An 18,700-nucleotide genomic window follows, 5' to 3' on the forward strand; every position below is an offset into this window, starting at 1 on the left:
TCTGATTGTTTTAATTATGAATGTTGTTTTTAACATGCTTTTTCTACACCTGTTGAGATGATCATATGATCTTTCTTCCTTAATCTATTACTATGTATATGACATTAATTAATTTGAATTTTAAACCAAATTTGGACTTCTGGGATGAACCCCAATTGGACAAGATGTATTATATCCTGCTTCTAGATTACTGATATTGGTTTGCTAATTTTCTAGCAAGTTTTTATGCATGATTTTACCAAGGATAGTGATCTGTAGTTTTCTTGTAATGTCCTTGAAAAGTTTTTGTATCAGAATTGTGTCAGTAATATCAAACAGGGGGTGTTCCCTCTTCATCTGTTTTCTTATAGGATTTGTGTAATATTGGTATTACTGCTTCCTTAAATGTTTGATGAAAATCACTGTTAAGTCATCTGGGCCTGCATTTTTATAATTCAAGACTTCTGCTTCCAGCCCTGAGGAAGTAACAGAGTCTGGAATTATACTCTTACAGGAAACAAAAAGAAAACTGGACAAAACTATTTTCAGATATTGAACAACAGGCAGCACAGGCCTGGATTCCTGAGAGAAGAGAAACAAATGAGATGAACCCTACCTCATCCCAGGCTTTCATCTGAAAGCAGCTTCCAGACTACAGTACAGAGAAAGGAATCCAAAAAGAACCTGGCAATTTTACTGACTTGAGGAGACTGACCTTGGCATTCAAGGAGATTGAGGTGGCTAAAATTTCCAGGACATACTTCCCAAAAGAAGTGAGCTATGCAGAAAAAGAGTTCCCCAAATCTGGAAAAGTTTCTCCTTGAGTCTTTGGCTAAATATAAGCCTGCACATGTATAGGTGAAACTCTGTGAGACTAGACAAAGACATGTTCTAAGGAAAATACAACTACCATGGTGTTGTAAGATGAACAATCCCCATAGCCTCCTGTACAAAGAATCATTTTATTTCTTTCGAGCCAGAATGGAGAGAACTTGTTGATATAGGATGTTAGATAGACACCCTAGGAAGGCCACACCTAATAAATGGGGCTAGATTAGCCATAGGTTAAAGACTTTGCAAGATTTGCCACAAAAGAGCTTAAATGGGTGCCTGGTGGCTCAGTCGGCTAAGCGTCTGCCTTCGGCTCATGTCACGATCCTGGTATCCTGGGATCAAGCCCCGCATTGGGCTCTCTACTCAGCGGGGAGTTGGCTTCTCCCTCTGCCCTCTCCCCCATGCGTGTTCTCTCTCTCTCTCTCTCTCAAATAAATAAAATCTTTTTAAAAATTTTTTTAAAAAGAGCTTAAACAAAAGCATCAAAAGGATTAAACCAACCCAAAAATAATTACTATGTATCTGTTGGGTCCTCTAGAATGGAGATACTGAGAGAGTTAGGAGTATAATAGATTTCTTAGAGGTACATCTATGAAATATAAAGGAGAAGAAAGTAAGATTGAACATAGAAAGCCATTAGATCATGATACAGATCTGGAACCTATGGAAGGAAAGAGGGAGATGCTAACAGGTTTGGGCAGGGAGAGCCTCAGACCATTGTGCAGACCTGACAAAGTCTTAACCAACCTAACTGGTCTGAAGCAAAGACTGTCCATCTGAGGAGTCCCCCATGGAGAGAATAGCCAGCCTCTAGTACCTTCTCACTGTTCAGTCTTTGGATGGGAACTTCCTGGGGAAACTCTTGTTTGATTCATCATCTGAAGAGTATCCTGAAGATGCTAACAATTGCAGGCTGTCAGGTAACTACACTTCCTTTTTTTTTTTTTTTTTTTAAAGATTTTATTTATTTAGTTGAGAGACTGAGTGAGAGAGCACAAGCAGGGGGAGCAGCAGAGGGAGAGGGAGAGGCAGGCTCCCTACTGAGGAGGGAGCCCAATGTGGGGCTCAATCCCAGGACCCTGGGATCATGACCTGGGCCGAAGGCAGACACTTAACCAACTGAGCCACCCAGGCACCAAGTAACTACACTTCTTGCACGTGAATGGCAAGTTCTCTCCTGAAGGGAGGTCGTGTGGGCAACTCTGTGGCTGCCACGGAATACCAGTAAAAGGACAGTACTCTTTATGAAAATACAACATGTGTTAAACTCAACAACATTAAACTGATAATGTCTGATATCCAATAAAAAATTATTAAACATATGAAGAAGAAGGAAAATATGACCCATAAACAGGGGGAACAAATCAGTCAATTAAAAAAAAAACACACAAAACTAAGTCAATAAAATCAGACCTAAAAAAGGTAGAGGTGGTGGAATTTGCAGACAAGGATGCTAAAAGAGTCATTATAAATGACCTCAATATCATAAAGGATGTAAAGCAAAAATGAACATAATGAGGCAAGATAGCAAAGATAGAAATAACCAAATGAAACATCTAAAGATGACGATTTAATATCTGAAATGAAAAGGAAGACCCAACTATGTGATGTATATTAAAAATATTAAATATAAAGACACAGGAAGGTGAAACATAAAAACATGAAAAATATATATCATACTCTCTTGTGGTTGCCGAAAGTGAGGATGAAATTAACAACCTATCCCACTCACCCAAAATTTGACTTCAGATGTCAGGACTAAAATCTGACATAATGAGGCTTTCTGGGAAGAGCAAGGAAGATTCCCAGACTGGTCCTAAAATGGCTTGTGAGTGCAAGAGGGTGTGTCTGGGTTTCGTGTTTATTGTGGTTGGGGGGTAGGTTAGGTGAGGGTTCTACATGTGGGCTAGTGATTGCATAGTTTAAACTTTCTGCCAGCACCAACAGAAAGAGCATAAAAGCTCTCTTATTGGCTTGCCCAGGTGTGGGGCAAGAGGAGAAAAAAGAAGGACAGGTCTAGGAAGTTGTCAGCAGTAAGACCTCAAAAATGGAATCATACTCTATTACACATGCAAACACTAAGCATAAGAAAGTGGGAGTGGCTATACATCCAAGTAGATTTCAGAATACAGAATATTACAGTGATAGAGACACTTCATTAGAAGTCATAACAGTTCTAACAGAGCTTCAAAATACATCAGTGTTTCTCAGCTTTTTATCATTATCACTCCCCTAGAGAGTATTTTTACAGATTTTTTTTCTAATTGCCCCCCATTAAATTTCAATACCATAATCTATGTTCTGTTGCCATTTGGAGGGCCACAGACTATTATAATATCTAAGAAACCTTTTTTTCATTTCCCCATTATAAGTTTTGCTCCCTTGGGAGAAGGCCCCATTGAGAATGCATGAACTACATGAAACAAAACTGATAGACCTGAAAGGAGCAATGTAATTATAGCTTGAGATATAAACACCTCTCACTCAGTAATTGACAGAACAAAGAAAACAATAAGGTTATGGAATGCTTGAAAAACTATACAATCATTTGTATCTAGTTCATCTTTATAGAATATTTTACATGGAACATTCACCAAGAAAGACCATATATGCTGGGTCATAAAACAAGTATCAACAAATTTAAAAAAACTGAAATCATAATATGGACTCTGACCACAACAGAATTATATTTGAGCCTTGAACAACACAGGTTTGAATAGTACAGGTCCACTTATACATGGTTTTTTTTTTTTAATAAATACAGTATGTGCTGTACTGTATTTATAAAAAAGTACAGTCCTTATGATTTTTTAAATAATATTTTCCCTTGCTAATTTTATTCTAAGAATACAGTACATAATACATATAACATACAGAATATGTGCTGTTTATGTTATTGGTCAACAGTAGGCTATTGGCAGTTAAGTTTTGGGGAGAGTCAAATGTTATTTATGGATTTTCAACTGTGTGGGGGGTTGGTGCCCCAACCTCACATTGTTCAAGGATCAACTGTAATTCAATCAAAAATATCTCTCTGTGTAAAACTAATGTAATGTTGTGTGTCGACTATACTTCAATCTTTAAAAAATGTATGTCTAAATTTCCCAAACATTAGGAAATTAATCACCACATTTCCAAATCAGAGGAATCAGAGAAGAAATCCTAAAGTAAATTTAAAGATACTTTGAACTGAATGATAATTAAAACAATATACCAAAATTTGTGGGATGCAACTAAAGCAGCATTTTAATTTTTTATCCTTTTAAATCAGGGATCTAAACTGTCACCCAAAGTAACTAGAAAAAGAAAAATAAATTAAACTCAAACGTTAGTAAAAGGAGGGGTGCCTGGCTGGCTCAGTCAGAAGAGCATGCAACTCTTGGGGCGCCTGGGTGGCTCAGATGGTTAAGCATCTGCCTTCGGCTCAGGTCATGATCCCAGGGTCCTGGGATCGAGTCCCGCATCGGGCTCCCTGCTAGGCGGGGAGCCTGCTTCTCCCTCTCCCTCTGCCTCTCTCTCTCTCTCTGTGACTCTCATGAATAAATAAATAAAACATTAAAAAAAAAAAAGAAGAGCATGCAACTCTTGATCTCAGGGTCAGGAGTTCAAGCCCCACATTGGATGCAGAGGTTACTTAAATAAACTTGAAAAGTTTTTTTTTTTAAAGTTAGTAAAAGGAAAAAATAAAGACTAAAACAGAAATCAGTGAAATATATAACAGAAGAATAATAGAGAAAATGAGTGAAGCCAAAAGCTGATTCATTAAAATAATTGATAAATTAATAAACCATAGCTAATATGGTTAATAACTTTTATACTAATAAGAAATAGAAGACACAAATTACCAATATTAAAAATTAAAGAGGCTGCATCACTACAGATCCTACAGACATTAAAAGGACAACTAGGGAATAAACAAGTAATTTTATATCAACAAATAGAGTAGGAGAGGACACTTCCCAACTCATTTTATAAGGCCAGCATTATCCACAACCAAAGGCACTATAAAAATAAAAAAACTACACACCAACATCATGAAGCTATAAAAAAATCGTTAATAAGATATAAAACAGAACCTAGCAATATTTTAAAAGGATAAAACCTCATGACTAAAAAGAGCTTATCCCAGGAAAGCAAAGATGATTTGATATTCAGAAATCAGAGGCACAGTCAGTTAAGTGTCCAACTCTTGGTTTCGGCTCAGGTCATGATCTCAGGGTTGTGAGATTGAGCCCCACGTCAGGCTTCATGCTCAGTGCGGAGTCTGCTTGATATTCTCTCTCCCTCTGCCCCTCATGCCCATGTTCTGTCTTTCTAAAATAAATCTTTAAAAAAAAATCAATCTATGTAATTCCCCATATAAAGGTGAAAAGAGGTCTAAAGTCAAGTATCTGAGGTGCCACTTAATGTAACTAGAAAAAAATTAAGGAGTAAAACCATGAAAGTATCTCAGTAGGCATGGGAAAATAATTAAATTCAGTTCCTTTTATAAAGCCTTAGAACAGATTAGCAATCAAAAGGAATTTCCTCAGCTTCATTAAGGGTATCTTTGAAAAACTTATAGCCACCATCATACTCAAGGTAGAAAGCCTGAATGCTTTTCCTCTGAGATCAAAACAGAAAAGATGCCCACTATCACCACTTCTATTAAACATTGTACTAGACACAAGTCAGTACAATAAGGCAAGAAAAAGAAACTAAAAGGCTAGCAATTAGAAAGGGAGCTATCTTCATTTGTAGGTGAAATGATTGTGTACCTAATAAATCCTAAGGAATCTCAAAAAGAACTGTTAGAGGAGAGAGGGCGGGCTGACAAGAGGGCGGGTTGTGGACTGGCGGAGCAGGGACCCACTCGAGCGACCCGCGGACAGCGGCGATCCTGACGCCCGTGGAGCCGCAGACCAGCAGGAAGATGAGCCTTAAGTCTGAACGCCGAGGAATTCATGTGGATCAGCCAGAGCTCCTTTGCAAGAAAGGATGTGGTTACTATGGCAACCCTGCTGGGCAGGGTTTCTGCTCCAAGTGCTGGAGGGAAGAGTACCACAAAGCAAGGCAGAAGCAAATTCAGGAGGATTGGGAACTGGCAGAGCGACTTCAGCGGGAGGAGGAAGAGGCCTTTGCCAGCAGTCAGAGCGGCCCAGGGGCCCAGTCCCTCACATTTTCCAAGTTTGAAGAAAAGAAAACCAATGAGAAGATCCCCAAGGTTACCACAGTAAAGAAATTCTTCAGTGCTTCATCCAGGGTTGGATCAAAAACGGCAGAAATTCAGGAAGCAAAAGCTCCCAGTCCTTCCATAAACCGGCAAGCCAGCAATGAAACGGATAGTGTCTAAAGAGTTCATAGAATTTCTCAAGACCTTCCACAAGACAGGCCAAGAAATCTATAAGCAGACCAAGATGTTTTTTGGAAACAGTGCATTACAAAAGGGATTTAAGCATTGAGGAACAGTCAGAGTGTACTCACGATTTTTACCAGAATGTGGATGAAAGAATGCAGACTCGTGGAAAAGTGCCTTCAGAAAGAGTTGAGAAGATAATGGATCAGATCGAAAAGTACATTATGACTCGTCTCTATAAATTTGTGTTCTGTCCAGAAACTACAGATGATGAGAAGAAAGATCTCACTATTCAAAAGAGGATCAGAGCCCTGCACTGGGTTACACCTCAGATGCTTTGTGTCCCTGTTAATGAAGAAATTTCAGAAGTATCTGATATGGTGGTGAAAGCAATCACAGACATCATTGAAATGGATTCAAAGCGTGTACCTCGAGATAAGTTGGCCTGCATCACCAAGTGCAGCAAGCACATCTTCAATGCCATTAAGATCACCAAGAATGAGCCAGCCTCAGCTGATGACTTTTTACCACCTCTAATCTACATTGTCTTGAAGGGCAACCCCCTACGCCTTCAGTCCAATATCCAGTATATTACCCGCTTCTGCAACCCAAGCCGATTGATGGCTGGGGAGGATGGCTACTATTTCACCAATCTGTGCTGTGCTGTGGCTTTCATTGAGAAATTAGATGCTCAGTCTTTGAATTTAAGTCAGGAAGATTTTGATCTATACATGTCCGGCCAGACTTCTCCCAGGAAGCAGGAATCTGAGAATTGGTCTCCTGATGCTTGCTTAGGGGTTAAGCAAATGTATAAGAACTTGGATCTTCTCTCTCAGTTGAATGAAGGGCAAGAGGATCATGAGTGAAGCCAAGAAACTTGAAAAAGACCTAATAGAGTGGACGGATGGAACTGCAAAAGAGGTTCAAGACATTGTTGAGAAATATCCGTTTGAAATTAAACCCCCAAATCAATCTTTAGCAGCTTGTGACTCTGAAAATGTTGAAAATGATAAACTTCCTCCACCATTGCAACCTCAAGTTTATGCAGGATGATAAAAATTTACATGGGTAGTATTTATTTGAGCCTAAATTGTAGCTAGCCCTTACTACAGTCCATGATTGGGATCTAGACTATAACTTAATTGCTTATAAATGTCAAAGCATTTTTAAAGGTACAGTTTGTGGGGATTGTTTTGTTTGTTTTGTTTTTCCTGGCAGGGGAAGCTTAGTAAATAATAAAATACTATTTATTTGAGTTAAAAAAAAAAAAAGAACTGTTAGAACCAATAAGTAAATTAGCACATTCACAGAGTTCTTGTTTTAGAGCAAATTTGAAGAAACTTTGTCCAATATTTCTACAATTATTTTTCTGTGCTATTCTCAATTACATTTTAAATAATTTTAACCGATTCTCTGTAGAGTTTAGTAAGAAGTTTATATATATTTTTTTAGTTTGGGTAATTTCTGTTAACCAGACTTCCAAAGTACTGATTCTTCATTCTCTTATGTTCCTATGCTGTTAAACTCATCCAATGAATTTTGCATTTAAGATACAAGGTTTTTAAAGTTTGCATTTCCTTATCTCTCCTGAATTCTCCATCTTTAACCATATTTCCATCTTTTCTTGTAGATTTTGTAAGCATATTTATTACAGTTATTTTAAATTCCTTATCTTATAATTTTAATGTAGAGGACATATATCAGTCTGATTCTGTTGACTGTTTTTTATCTTCTCTATTGGTCATATTTTCCTGTTTCTTCTCAGGAAAACCTTGTAGATAATATGTTGTCAAGATGCTGGATTCTTTTTCTTCCTCTGAAGATTGCTGAGTTTTCACCCAGAAGGCAGTTAAGTTACTGGTGGCTCACACTGATTCCTTTTTAAGATTGCTTTTATGTTTTTTAGATGATTTCTATTTCAGTTTCAGTTTTGCCTTTAGTTTTATGGTGTTTCTCTTAGTCCTGGGATGCAGCCTTTAGCCATTCTGGGGTTTCAGTAGAAAGACCAAAGGTTCCTCTCACCAGGTTCCTCTGACTTGGCACAGGACTGGTATTAAAAACTATTTTTCCAGAGCTAAACAGCTGCTGAAATCTTTAATCAATTCTCCCAGTGCTCCAGCTTTCTTTTCCCTTTGTGCTTCTTGCAGTCTTGACCTGTAGATGCAGTTAACCAAGGTTTTGAGGAGAGGTTTATGCTAATTTGGGGCTTTTCTTTCTATGACTTTTCTATTCTCAGATTTTGTCTTAAAGTTTTTTTCCTCAATTTATTCTAGTAGCCCTGAACTTGATCTCAGATTTTTCTGCACAGGATGACTCCTTTCTCCCAGAGATCTATCTATCCCTTGTGTGCTGCACAAGCTACCAGGGCCCAGAGTGGAAAACCTGGGTAAATGTAGATCTTAGGTAGTGTGGTTTCTTTCTTTTCAAATGTTATATCCACTTCAGTTTCTGCCTGCTTTTGATCACTCTTTAGTGCTTTAAAACAAGTTGGTCTTTTACAGCTGGTCCATAGTTTATCATTGTTATCAGCTGGAAGGTTGTTTTGAAACTAACTTCTTTGCCATTATCAGAATCTGGATATCTAGATAAGCAAATTCTCAAACTTTTTAGTTTTGGGACTTGTTAATATTCTTAAAATTATTAAGGATTAAAAGAACTTTGTGCATGTGTCTGTGTACCTTATTAGAAGTTAACACAAAAAATTTTTACTAATTCATTTTAAAACAATATAGAAATAATAAACTTATTACATGTTGACATAAAATCATATTTTTACAAAAATAACTATTTCCCAAAAGAAAAACAATAGTGACAAAAGTGGAATTGTTACATAATTGAAATTTATTTAATAAATAGTTGATTTTCACATCTGATTCTGTATTCAATTTGTTGTAAAATGTTGTTTGAATCATAATATATGAAGAAAACCTTCCTTCATGCATTATATGTAGTTTGAATGAGAAATATTTTTTTAAAGATTTTATTTATTTGTCAGAGAGCGAGAGAGAGAAATAGAGAGCCAGCACAAGCAGGGGAAGTGGCAGGCAGAGAGAGAAGCAGGCTCCCTGCTGAGCAAGGAGCCTCATGCGGGACTCAATCCCAGGATCCTGGGATCATGACCTGAGCCGAAGGCAGATGCTTAACCAACTGAGCCACCCAGGTGTCCCTGAATGAGAAATATTTTAAGCGCCTTTTTAGATTGTCATAGATATTCTTCATTAATACTACATCCAAATGTAACAATTGGTAGTTCCTGAACAGTTAGTTGCAATATAGAACCTGAAACCATAACAATGAACTTTTGTGCCCTGCTCAGTGAAAAGCCTGCTTCTCCCTCTCCTCCCCGTTCATGCTCTCTTCTCCCTATCTCTGTCACTCTCTCTCTCTCTCAAATAAATAAATAAAATCTTAAAAAAAAAAATAGAGCTATCTTTTTCATCCCAAATCATCATCTAAAAAAAACCAACTACAACAACAAAAAAAACCCATAAAATCCAATGGTCTACTTAAATGGATATTTTATCCATACATTTTTTGGTAATATTATGTATTAATCATTTGGAAAGTAACAGTTCAGTGACATCTAACATATTCCAAATTTTGACATATTTCTATATATAATATTAACTTTAAAAAAACACCAAAGGCTACATTTGTTAATATCATCAGAAATGTTATCAGAAAAGTCTTAAGAATTGGGAAGCTGACAAGCTCACGGTAGCAAATACAAGCTTTCCAACATAATGACCTTTATTTGAAAGCTTGAATTTTATCATTGGTTATAAATATTAGCATATGTTTTCCTTGAATTAACATGCTCACATTGTTCAAGAAAATATCTACCAGAAGGATGCCTGGGTGGCTCATTCGGTTAAGTATCTGCCTTCGGCTCAGGTCATAATCCCAGAGTCCCTGGATGGAGTCCTGCATCAGGCTCCTTGCTCAGTGGGGAGCCTGTTTCTCCATTTGCCTGCCGCTCCCCCTGCTTGTGCTCTCTCTCCCTCTGACAAATAAATAAAAGCAAAAAAAAAAGAGGGGTGCCTGGGTGGCTCAGTCATTAAGCATCTGCCTTGGGCCCAGATCATGGTCCCACATCCGGCTCCCTGCTCTGCGGGAAGCCTGCTGCTTCCTCTCCCACTCCCCCTGCTTGTGTTCCCTCTCTTGCTGTGTCTCTCTCTGTCAAATAAATAAATAAAATCTTAAAAAAAAAAAAAAAAGAAAATGTCTACCAGATAACCACGTTTGAATAATAATCAGTTGTACTCTCAAGTAAAAATGCTGTTCCACCAAAAGTAGATACAGATATCCCCTGCTTTTTGAAAGTTCATGTTTTGCCACTTTGGTTTTTCTAAAGACCTCCATTAGTACCTGTTTTCACTAACCAAAAGAAATCCGAAGAGGATTTTTGCTTTTACAAAACAAGGTGAAAAGCAAAAATAACACTCAGTGTTTGCTTTGCAGCGAGCTGTAGAGGCACTGCCAAGCTCCTTCCCCAGAACTACACTCAGCATCTCAGCATCAGGCTGCCGTAGCTTTGAGCATCTGTGCTTTACCTCAGTTTATTTTGCACGTCCATTAGCACGATGTGTCAGAAAAGCTGAAGAGAGGTTATTTTTTGGATCTCGGAATGCTCAAAAATTTTTCTGTATAAATTAATGGTAGTTGCTTCTTCACTTTATGCCATTTCAGCTTATGAAAGGTTTCACAGGAACATTCTGTTTTTGGATGCAGCTGGAGGGGACGGAGGGCCCTGTATTCAGTTCTTAACTCAAATAATTACACCAGTACTTTTCCTCACAAAATACATTATACTCTGGTATGCAACAGAAGTGCTTTATGCTTATGTCTTTAATCATCACACAGAATATTGAAAATATGTGTACTCAAGGGTGGAGATCTAATAAAATTAATGATTTTTTCCTGCTCTATCAAAAACAGTCTTACATGAAATCTTTTTTCTTATGGATTAGAAATATAGTGATTACTATTATAGATTGGTGCAAGTGTTTTCATTTATGCTGATGTGCCAGCATTTTACCCACTGTATTAACCGTATTTTTTATCTTCTATATTTTATGATGTCTTGACAACTTTGGAGGGCCTTGCTGGCTGGGGAGAGATTGCCCCTCCCAGAGCTAGCTAATTCATAGAGACAGTAAACAACCTGTTGGTAAGCCCACATTTCATATAAAAACCAACAAATCCAAGTCCATACCCTCAACTACCTCCTTTACCTAAGTCTCACACACCAAGCCAACATTTCCCGTGCCCTAAATCACCCAGGGCCAGGTACATACAACTAAAGACCACCCCTGTAACCCATAGCCTCCAACACTGTTCAAAAAAGCAATCCTAAACTGTTTCTCCTGCCCTTTCCCATGCAAGCAAGTCCCATAAAAGGCTCTGGCATAGGCTTTCCCCTCTCTCCTTTCTGCCTCCTGACCAAGCCTGCTGCTCCTACATTTGACCCTACAAAGGAGGAAATGTACAGAAAATCATTTAATGGCATCAGTCTATGTCATCAGTTAGTCACCCTCATAAATTAAAATTCCATAAGTACAAATCAGACACCCATCTTAAAAAGACAAATGGAATGTTGTTATTAACAAAAATAGTTTTTATGGACTACCTCTCCCCCTCCCTGCCTCCCACATAAGGATCTCATATACTAAGGTCCATAAATCACACTTAGGGAACTGCTGGTTTAGGCCTTCTTGTTTTTCGTGTTTTTAACATTTCAGTCCTCTTTTTTCTTTTGTTTGGTCTCCTATTTATAGGCAGTCTTAAATCTATCCAAAAAATAAAAAGAGAAATCATTGTCTAATATATCTTCCTCTTAGTTTTCATTTCCTTTCCTTTCTTTCCCTGTGCAGTGTCTTAACTGTTTCTTGCAGTCAGGCTTACATCCTATTCTCACCATGACACCTGCCATCAGATTTCAAAATCCATATGCTGTGGACCTAAGATAATTTTAGTATCACTTTTTTAAAATAAATTTATTTCCAATAAGTTTCCATGTTCCATATCATAGTGCTCAGATTCCTGATTCCTACCATCCTTGATTTGGGTAAAAAAAAAAAACTAACTCATTTTAATTCTAGTTCCCTGAGTGCCTTTTCACATCTTCATTTCTTTTCCTCCCTCCTTTATTGCCTAGGAAAATAAATATTTATTGAATAAAGTGATTTTATTTCAGTGGTCTCTTGTTGATATCCTTAAAGGCTCTTTCTTCATCTTCAGTTCTTGCTTTTATAAGAGTCCTATAAGTTGGGGCACCTGGGTGGTGCAGTTGATTAAGTATCCGATTCTTGGTTTCCACTCAGGGCACTCAGGTTTTGGTCTCCTTGTGGGGTCTAGCTTTGTGTCAGGCTCTGGACTCAGTGTAGAGTCTGCTTGGGATTCTCTTGCCCTCTCCCTCTGCATATCCCCCTCCCCACTTGCACGTCCGCATGCTCTCTCTTAAAAAAAAAAAAAAAAGTTCTATAAACTAATCTGATCCATTCTCAAGTTGTGGTTTTCTTGTTTTTTATGTGAATGGCTTTCAAATAGACATTTTCAGCCCACTTCTCTCATTTGAACTCTAGTGTATATTTTGATCTTCCTAGATCAATACAACAATCAGTTGTGTCATACCTTTGATTATTGATTTTTTAAAAAGATTTATGGGGCACCTGGGTGGCTCAGTCACTTAAGCAGCTGCCTTCGGCTCAGGTCATGATCCCAGGGTCCTGGGATCAAGCCCTGTGTCGGGCTCCTTGCTCAGCAGGGAGCCTGCTTCTCCCTCTCCCTCTGCCTGCCGCTCCCCCTGCTTGTGCTCTCTCTCTCTCACTATCTCTCTCTGTATGTCAAATAAATAAATAAAATCTTTTTAAAAAAAGATTTTATTTGTCAGAGAGCGTGCACAGATTACACAAGACCACCCTCACTTCTGACACCAGCTGTAAGTTCGGGGGTCCCCAAGACTACTGCTAGTATCAACAATATGCTATAAGGATCCATGGAACTTACTGAAAGCTATTATGTTCACAATTAACAGTTTATTACAGAAGAAAAAATACAGATTAGAATCAGTCAAGCAGAAAGGGCAGAGTCCAGGAAAGTATCAAACATGAAGCTTTTAGTAGACCTCTCTCTGTGGAATCATGGGCAAAATTACCTTGCTGGTGTGACAATACATACAGAATATTGCCAACCAGGGAAGCATCACCTGAGTCCCTTGTCCAGAGTTTATATCGGGGCTCCATAACATAGGCATGATTAACTGTACATGTAGCCAGTCTCAGTTTTCAGCCCCTTTAGAGGTCAAGCTGATACTGTTTGACCCAAAGCACGCACCCTAAATCACACTCTTGGTGTGGCTCAAAGACCTCACACTAAATTACATTGTGACTTACTAGCTGGCCAAACGCTCCCAGGCAAACAAATACATATTCCAAGGGCTTAGAAGATTACTTCTCAGAAGCCAAAGGCAAATGTCAGATGTCTCTTTGGGCAAGGTTATATTCTTTACTATACAATAAAATATGCGTATCATTTAGTTAAAAGATCAAGTTTCACTTCCTCTGTGAAATGTTCCTTGACTTCTCCAGACCATGTTCAATTCCTTTTTTTCTGCATTCACGTTCTACTTATGTCTGTAAATTGCAAACAGACGCATTCTCTGGAATGATCAAGCTTCTTTTCCCATCCGAACAGTTGCCCCAAAAAAGGTTCTTTTACTTTTCATTATTGTAGTTTGTAACAGAGGCTAGATATCCAATAGTTACCTAACTATCGTTGATTCCATGCAAGGAAAACATCTTTCCTATCCATTCAGAAATCATTTAATGATAATTTCTTTTTTTTTTTTAAAGATTTTATTTATTTACTTGAGACAGAGAGAATGAGAGACAGAGAGCATGAGAGGGAGGAGGGTCAGAGGGAGAAGCAGACTCCCCGCCGAGCAGGGAGCCCGATGCGGGACTCGATCCCGGGACTCCAGGATCATGACCTGAGCCGAAGGCAGTCGCTCAACCGACTGAGCCACCCAGGCGCCCAATGATAATTTCTTTTAAATATACATGCCAAGAGGCACCTGGGTGGCTCAGTCGGTTAAGCATCTGCCTTCGGCTCATGTCATGATCCAGGGGTCCTGGGATCGAGTCCCGCATCAGGCTCCCTGCTTGGCGGGGAGCCTGCTTCTCCCTCTGCCTCTGCTGCTCCCCCTGCTTGTGCTCTCTCTGTCTCTCTCAAATAAATAAATAAAATCTTTAAAATAAATAAATAAATATATATATACATGCCAAGATCACATCCCTTTATCTCAGATAACCGTGTGTTAACATATATTCAGAAGATAGTCAATAAAATATTGACATCCAAGAGCATAAGTTTTAGTTGGGAAGGCAATATTATCAAATTGAGCATTTTACATATAATATTCATATTAAAAGAGCAGGTTGTTGAAAGAGTTCTTGAAACGGATGGTCCAGACTATAATTATAATCTAATTTCAGACAAATTCGACATTAAAGGATACAAATAATATATGAAGGCTTTTCGATAAATTGAATAGTAGAATGTCCCTGCAGGTGGTTAAGGTCCTTAGAAAGATGATGTTACTCCAGTTACTAATACAGATTAGTTTTAGTGTGTTCTAGAACTGCACATAAATGGAATTTTATAATATATACTCTTTTGCATAAAGCTTTCACTCTGAAAAATGAGATTCATCTCTTTCCATTGTGTATCAGTAGATTTTTTTCTTTTTTATTGGTAAGTAGTATCACATTATATACATACATAACACAATATTACCATTTACCTTTTGATGAGTACTTGGGCAGTTACCAGTTAAGGGCTATTATAAATAAGACACAAGTCAAGGGTAAGATGAATCCATATTTAAAATTACCCTACTAGAAATGGGTGGTAGTAAGGGAACAATAATCAGATATAGCCAAGAATTATAAGAAAAATAATAGAGTTAAAAAAAAAAGAAAAGAAAAATATTAGAGTTGGTCAGTGCTGTAAACATACAGTTGAAGAATCTAGGCCTTCACATTCCCCATAGGGAATAGCAGAGTTAAGGTATGTTACTGCATTGGGAGGAAAACTTAAACCCATCCTTCCTGAAAACTGAAAAAGTAATTCAGAAAATGAAAGGAGGAAAAGTTAGAACTGATGGTCAGGAGAATTTAGTTATTGACCATCTCTGCAAGAATAAATCGATGGTAACAGCAGTCAGAATACAACAGTGATTATATTCATGTTTCAAGTATGCTTTGTTGTCTGGTTTATTTTACAACTCCTAATGGAAATAGGTTTCCGAAAGTCTTCCCTTTCAAGAGAAAATAAGTTGTGTGGAGAGTTAGGGCCTAGGCTATAAATAGTGTTTCTCTCAACATTAGGAAAGGAGTGCTTGAGAAAGTTCATTTGCCATGGATGGGTTACATGCAAGTGAGGAAGAAACAAATGGAAGTATTTTATAACACATATTTAGGCATGAGGGAATAATATTTAGGCTTTCATTTCTACCTGAACATTTTCCTTGCTTACTGGTTAGTACCCTTAATAAGCTCACTCCATTATTTCTGAATCTGCCCGTTCCAAGAACAATCCCACTTTCATCATCCTTTGTCTTCTGTTTACTTGTCCTTGTGTTTATTATACCTGCTCAACGTAGTTTATATTTACAGTATGCCAAAGATATGAGTGTTCTTTTCTTATGCCAACTTTTCCTCATTTTAACTGTGTAGCAGGATTTGTGTTTATGTCATATGAATTTTCCCTACGAAGAGGTATTTTATTTTGGCCCTTGTATAGACCACAATAGTGAGGCTGACAGTTGCACAATGGGTTGTTTGTATATACATCCGATCCATAACATTTATGTGAAAACTTACAATGTTGTTATTCTTTTCTAGAAGAAGATGGAAAAACTGAAGATGTTTTAGTGAAGTTCAAAGAATACCAAGACAGGCACTCCAGATCAGTCATATTCATCAACCACAAAAGACTAATTAAGGAAAGAAGTAATATTTTTGGGAAAACACTTACTGTAGGCAAGAACCGTATTATTTCAAAAACAACGCTACGTGAATATAAGCCTGATGGAAAGGTTTTAAAAAATATTTCGGAATTAGTCAGTAGAAATATAAGCCCTGTAAGAGAGAAGTTTGGTGAGAGTAATGGATGGGAGAAATCATTCCTCAATACTAAGAATGAGAAAATTCATACTACAGTGAATCTCTATAAACAAACAGAAAGGAGTCTGAGTGGTAAACAAGAGCTTATTCAACATCAGAAGGTTCAAACTCCTGAGCAATCATTAGATCATAATGAATGTGAAAGATCCTTCCTTATGAAAGGAATGTTATTTACACATACCCGAGCTCACAGAGGAGAAAAACCCTTTGAATACAATAAAGATGGAATAGCCTTAATCGAAAAGTCAAATCTCAGTGCCCATTCACAAACTCTTATTGAGAAGAAACCCCATGCATACAGCAAATACGGGAAGCTCCTCTGCAGGAAGTCTGTTTTTATCGTGCATCAGAGATCTCAAACAGAAGAGAAACCCTTTCAGTGTCCTTACTGTGGGAATAACTTTAGAAGGAAGTCATATCTCATTGAACATCAACGAATTCACACAGGTGAGAAACCTTATGTTTGCAATCAATGTGGGAAAGCTTTCCGTCAAAAGACAGCCCTCACTCTACATGAGAAAACACATATAGAGGGGAAGCCCTACATCTGTATGGATTGTGGGAAGTCCTTCCGCCAGAAGGCAACTCTCACTAGACATCACAAAACACATACAGGGGAGAAAGCCTATGAATGTACTCAGTGTGGAAGTGCTTTTAGAAAGAAGTCATACCTCATTGATCATCAGAGAACTCACACAGGAGAGAAACCATATCAATGTAATGAGTGTGGGAAGGCATTTATCCAGAAGACAACTCTCACTGTACATCAGAGAACTCACACAGGAGAGAAACCCTATATTTGCAGTGAATGTGGGAAGTCCTTCTGCCAAAAGACAACCCTCACTCTCCATCAAAGAATTCACACTGGGGAAAAACCGTATATTTGTAATGAATGTGGGAAGTCCTTCCGCCAGAAGGCAATCCTCACTGTTCATCAGAGAATACATACAGGAGAGAAATCCAATGGATGTTCTCAGTGTGGGAAAGCCTTTAGTAGGAAATCAAACCTCATTCGCCACCAGAAAACTCACACAGGAGAGAAACCGTATGAATGTAAAGAATGTGGGAAGTTCTTCAGTTGTAAGTCAAACCTCATTGTACATCAAAAAACTCACAAGATAGAAACCTTGGGAATTCAGTAAAGGATATGACTTTTTGGTAAAAACTTTTGAAGTCATAGTAAACCCTGTACATGATGTAGCTTGCAAATATAATAATATTCAACAGTTTTAGGTACTATTCCACAAATTTACCTACTGTTTGTGAGCCTATATAACAAAGAATGACTAGACAAATGACAATAGTCATTGAAAATACCACCCTAAATTTTTTATTATTAGATTCAGCAGGCATAAGCTTCCTCTGTCAAGTTTCTACAAACATTTAAAATTGCTTATTTTCAATTTCAAAACATACCTTGTTGTGACCCACTAATAAGGAGTTGACCAACTGGCAGTGGTCTGTGGACCACACTGTGAGCGGAGGTGTTTTAAAGAAAGGAAGTGTGAACTGTATTTCTCGTTGGAAATATGAAATAAAAATTAGTTGTTACCTCCTCAAAATTTACCACAGTTCTGACTTCTAACATTATAAATTAGGTTTTGCTTATTATGAACCTTTATATAAATTGGATTATACATCATGTATTCTTTTATATATGGCTTGTTTCATTCATCATTATGTCTGTAAGACTCATTAGTGCATGCAGCAGTTCATTTATTTCTATTCTATATAGAATTCCATCATATGATTAAATGACAATTTATCCAATCTACTCTTGATGGACTTTTTCGTTGTTTACAGTTTAGGGTCATAATAAATAATGCCTCTGTGAATATATTTGTTTTTTGGTGTACATATGTTCATTTCTCTTGTTTTCATACTAGGAATGGAATTGCTGGGTCCTGGAGCATATTTGTTTGGTCAGCTTTGGTAGATATTACCAAACAACTCAGAACTTTCACAGTATGAGATAATTCACTCTGAAGGAAAACAACTGTGAATATAAGCGATATGGTGATGGTTCCAACCAGAGAATTCATGCTAGAGGGAAATTCTACAAATATGAAAACTGAGAATCCAATTATAATGCATGTATAAAGACTTTTAGCCACAGCCCAAACTGTAATATAATACCAAACAAATGTAATAAATGTGAGATTGCCTCCAAAAGTCATACTCAGGAGAGGAAGGCTCCTAGTAGGCTTCCTTGCATTAGAGAGTTCTAACTGGAGAAAAGTCCTATGAGTATAGTAAAGAGAACAGGAGATAATAGCTTTTACCTATGGCCTATATCTTGCTGGATGTGTAAAAATGATGAATATGGAAAAGCTTATGGTTCAAATCATACACAACACCATGGAAT

The 18,700-nt window shown here is 37.7% G+C and overlaps 2 protein-coding genes across 4 annotated transcripts in view; both read left to right on the forward strand.

Annotated features, from left to right (window-relative positions):
* The window catches only part of LOC110590101 (zinc finger protein 382), a 382,742-nt gene extending 364,516 nt beyond the window's left edge, over positions 1 to 18,226 (forward strand). Inside the window, exon 9 of one of the 3 annotated variants that reach the window (XM_044922194.1) lies at positions 16,637 to 17,953. In XM_044922194.1, coding sequence (XP_044778129.1) covers positions 16,637 to 17,477 — 841 coding nt within the window. In that variant the 3' untranslated portion in view covers positions 17,478 to 17,953. Of the gene's footprint in view, positions 1 to 16,053 lie in introns of all 3 variants that reach the window. The other 2 variants (XM_021700819.2, XM_021700817.1) reach the window with 2 other exon arrangements.
* On the forward strand, positions 5,676 to 7,318 carry LOC110590111 (rab5 GDP/GTP exchange factor-like). Its single transcript, XM_044922198.1, is given in 4 exon segments — positions 5,676 to 6,135; positions 6,137 to 6,212; positions 6,214 to 6,998; positions 7,000 to 7,318. Coding segments are annotated over 4 exon segments (1,473 nt in total). The 5' UTR covers positions 5,676 to 5,725; the 3' UTR covers positions 7,202 to 7,318.
* Positions 18,227 to 18,700: the final 474 nt, after the last annotated feature.

The sequence above is a fragment of the Neomonachus schauinslandi genome, chromosome 16 (assembly GCF_002201575.2).
Source record: "Neomonachus schauinslandi chromosome 16, ASM220157v2, whole genome shotgun sequence".
NCBI classification, from domain to species: domain Eukaryota; kingdom Metazoa; phylum Chordata; class Mammalia; order Carnivora; family Phocidae; genus Neomonachus; species Neomonachus schauinslandi.